The following is a 3,913-nucleotide window of genomic DNA, read 5'->3' on the forward strand; positions in this document are numbered from 1 at the left end:
GAGGGGCGCGCTTAATACAGTTGTTTGTCTGGCTGACACGGATTCGGGCCGCACAACAACAAAGCGCAACATTAGAACAAGGACAGCTGTTTTTTACAAGTGGATGTTTAATGACAATAAAGCATAACAATGGCTGAAAAGGAAAATGTGGATATTGAAACTCATACGGACCTAACGGTAGACGTGAATGAGCCAGAAGTGCCTGTTGAAAATGCTGACGTCAGACCAAAAAGAAATATAAAACTTACAGAAAAGGCTTTTGAAGGTAAACTGGCGCAGTTAATTAAAAAAAGGAAAACGAAATTGGGTCAAGTCTCAAGAAAGAAAAATGAGATTGATTCACTCATGATTGATTATGGGAATATCAGCCAGGTGCAAGGTTGTTATGGGGTTTTTCAATTACTCTCCAAAGAGTTTTCAAACGCACATGACTCAGTGCAAGACATGCTGTCAGAGCAAGAACAAGAAAGTGATCATGTTGACTGGTATCTCCCAAGAATGGCTTGTGGTGCTCCAGTAGAAAACGGTTCCAGAGGTCCAAGAACTTAAAGCGACCCGTCAGAACCAGGTTCCAGTAAGCCACGGCCATCTCCAGGTCTAAGCCCTTCTGGCCGGGGTTCTTGGCGAAGTTAAAGGTGAACTGGTAGAAGTCTTTAAACTTCCCTGTGTCTTTCAGTTCCTGCTCTAGTCTGGGGAGGATCGCCTTGAGCTTCTCAGGACTGTCACAGCCCAGCTCCGCCATGCCGTCCAGGAACTCTTTCCTGCTGAACTCGCACTGTGTGGCTGCTCGGAACTTCCACGCTACCACCAGGACGCTCATGCTGGCCGGGTCCAGAGTGAGGTCATCGCAGAACTGCTGGATCCCATCGATACCTATCTTGTTCTCATCCTGAGGGTCTTTGTATCGGTTGTAGAGCTGTTCCAGCCTCTTGCGGTACACAGAGGTTTTCATGGATTCTTTATAGTAGAGGTCTGGGTTCTGGAAGTAGTTGTCTGTGGCGACTTCTAGTTTCCAGTCATTCTGTGACAGGCAGTACACAGCAGTCCTCTCCCCTGCCTGTGTGAAGGACATGAACTGCCGAACCTTGTCCTTCTGCGATGACTTCAGCTTATGCATTTTATCACCCGCTGTTTTGGCCAACTTGATATCCAATTACCCCCTGGTACGTCTGCGCGAGAGGCACTGCGCACTACTGTACCAGGGGGTAATTGGATATCAAGTTGGCCAAAACAGCGGGTGATAAAATGCATAAGCTGAAGTCATCGCAGAAGGACAAGGTTCGGCAGTTCATGTCCTTCACACAGGCAGGGGAGAGGACTGCTGTGTACTGCCTGTCACAGAATGACTGGAAACTAGAAGTCGCCACAGACAACTACTTCCAGAACCCAGAACTCTACTATAAAGAATCCATGAAAACCTCTGTGGACCGCAAGAGGCTGGAACAGCTCTACAACCGATACAAAGACCCTCAGGATGAGAACAAGATAGGTATCGATGGGATCCAGCAGTTCTGCGATGACCTCACTCTGGACCCGGCCAGCATGAGCGTCCTGGTGGTAGCGTGGAAGTTCCGAGCAGCCACACAGTGCGAGTTCAGCAGGAAAGAGTTCCTGGACGGCATGGCGGAGCTGGGCTGTGACAGTCCTGAGAAGCTCAAGGCGATCCTCCCCAGACTAGAGCAGGAACTGAAAGACACATGTTGACTGGTATCTCCCAAGAATGGCATATTTCAATGAGTTTCAAGATGTGATGAAGAAATGGTTAGCTAGCGCTGCCTCTTTTGAGCATGTGCCTCCTTCTGACCATGGCTCATATGTTGCACGTATGCCAAGCCCACATAAAGCAACATCAGTGGGCATGACAAGCAAAAAAGGTAAAAGCCATAGTGGCAGCAATAGATCTTCAACAGCTTCAACACTAAGAAGAAAAATAGAGATAGAGAGAGCTGGGCTTATTTCACGTTCTGCTTCCTTATCCGAGAAACACTCGCTTGAAAAACAGGAAGCTGATCTTGAAGCAATGAAAGCCAATATCAGAGCTAAAAAGGAAAGGCTTGAGCTTCAAACTGATATTGATGCAGCAACAGCCCAAATTAAAACATTGGAAGCTTTTGAGGATGATGGCTTTGATCCTGACCTTAACCAGGGGGAGGAGCAGTATGACACTGGTCAGCCAGATGTAAATGATGATTTCCTGGATGAAGAGAACCAAGGAAAACCTGTGGAGAAGGAAAATAAAAGGAGTTTCATAGACTTCAATTCAATTAACTCAAGTCATGCAGCCCCTAGTGGCCATGTCGAAGTACTACAGCCAAGGCCCACAACAAGGACAGAAGCATCAGCACAGCAGCATCACTCCATCCAAGTCAGACAAAGCTCTCGGACAGAAAGCAATGACTTTATCCAAGTAATGCAGCGACAAAATGAAATAACTGAAATGCTAATGAAAGAGCAACGCTTAACATTACTCCCATCCAGAGAAATACCCATCTTTAAAGGAGATCCATTACAGTACCTTTCATTCATCAGAATGTTCGAACATACAATAGAAGACAAAACTGACAATTACAAAGACAGGCTGTTCTTTCTAGAGCAGTACACAGAAGGCCAAGCTAAAGACTTGGTAAAAGGTTGTCAATACATGGAGCCAAAAAAGGGCTTTTTGGAAGCCAAAAGACTGCTCCAAGAGAACTATGGACATCAACTCTTAATCGCAGCAGCTACTTTGGACAAAATGCTGAACTGGAATGCCATTAAGAGTGAAGATAGAAAAGCACTTCATTCTTATGCTATCTTTCTTCGTGGATGTTGTAACACAATGGAAGATGTTGAGTTTCTGGATGAAATGAATAGCACATCAAACATGAGAAATGTGATCATGAAACTCCCATTTCAACTTAGGGAAAAGTGGAGAACAAATGCATATGCATATTACGAACACAATAAGAGAAGAGCAAAGTTTCCAATATTGGTTGACTTCATTGAAAAGCATGCACGCATTGTGTCAGACCCCATGTTTGGAGACATACAGGATGTCATGCCAAAAAGGGATACCAAAGTGTACAAACCACCCAGCAATAAGCCTGCTCATGGCTATAAGGGATGTTGTGCTACTGTGACAAGCCCACCAGTCAATGAAGAACAAACACCTTTCCAAAAAAGCAAGTCAGACCATAAAGGCATTACTGTTCAGAAGCGCTGTGTATTTTGTGCAGGAGAACACACCTCTGAAACATGCAAGATAAACACAAAATCTCACAATGACAAGATTGACTGCTTAAAGGCACAAGGAATTTGCTTTGGCTGTCTAACAAAAGGACATCTAAGCAAAGACTGCCAGAAAAGAATGAAATGTGAAGTTTGTTCAATGAAACATCCAACAATACTGCACATCTACAAGAAAAGGATGGAACAAAAGGACAACTCTGATAAATACGCCCAAGCAGCTTCTGTAAGTAGTGCATTGGTCTCTTTAAATGGCAGAAACCACACTGGGGCCGGTGATCAACAAACCCTACCAATTATTCCAGTTCAAATAAAGCTATCAAACTCGAACCAGACTGTGCAAACTTATGCATTTTTGGATCAGGGAAGCACTGCAAGTTTTTGTACAGAAGCCCTTCAACAAGATTTGCATGCCAAAGCCAAGAGAACAAAAATCCTCTTAAAAACAATGGGTCAGGAGAAAATGATTGACACTTCCTTTGTCAAAGGTCTTGAAGTGAGTTGCATCGAAGGCAATGATTTTTATCAGCTGCCTAAAGTGTACACACAAGAGGAGATTCCTGCTGGAAAAGAGCATATTCCCACTCAAGAGGCCATAAATAAATGGAAATATCTAAGAGAGATTAAGTTGCCTGAATTGGATTGTGAAATCGGGTTGCTTATAGGAACAAATGCACCAAAGCTGATG

General features: G+C 44.3%; 2 protein-coding genes across 2 annotated transcripts; one reads left to right on the forward strand and one right to left on the reverse strand.

Annotated features, from left to right (window-relative positions):
* Positions 1 to 364: 364 nt before the first annotated feature.
* Positions 365 to 1,155, reverse strand: LOC311235506 (DCN1-like protein 1; the record flags this gene model as incomplete). The annotated part of the gene is made up of 1 exon (XM_084322974.1): positions 365 to 1,155. Exon 1 carries the CDS (start codon positions 1,115 to 1,117, stop codon positions 365 to 367), a length of 753 nt encoding a protein of 250 aa, XP_084179100.1. The 5' UTR covers positions 1,118 to 1,155.
* A 52-nt stretch (positions 1,156 to 1,207) lies between these two features.
* On the forward strand, positions 1,208 to 1,704 carry LOC311235507 (DCN1-like protein 2; the record flags this gene model as incomplete). The annotated part of the gene is made up of 1 exon (XM_084322975.1): positions 1,208 to 1,704. The coding sequence occupies exon 1, from the start codon at positions 1,246 to 1,248 to the stop codon at positions 1,702 to 1,704; it is 459 nt and encodes a 152-aa protein (XP_084179101.1). The 5' UTR covers positions 1,208 to 1,245.
* Positions 1,705 to 3,913: the final 2,209 nt, after the last annotated feature.

The sequence above is a fragment of the Notolepis coatsorum genome (genome assembly GCF_963971535.1).
Source record: "Notolepis coatsorum genome assembly, chromosome: 10".
Taxonomy (NCBI): Eukaryota; Metazoa; Chordata; class Actinopteri; order Aulopiformes; family Paralepididae; genus Notolepis; species Notolepis coatsorum.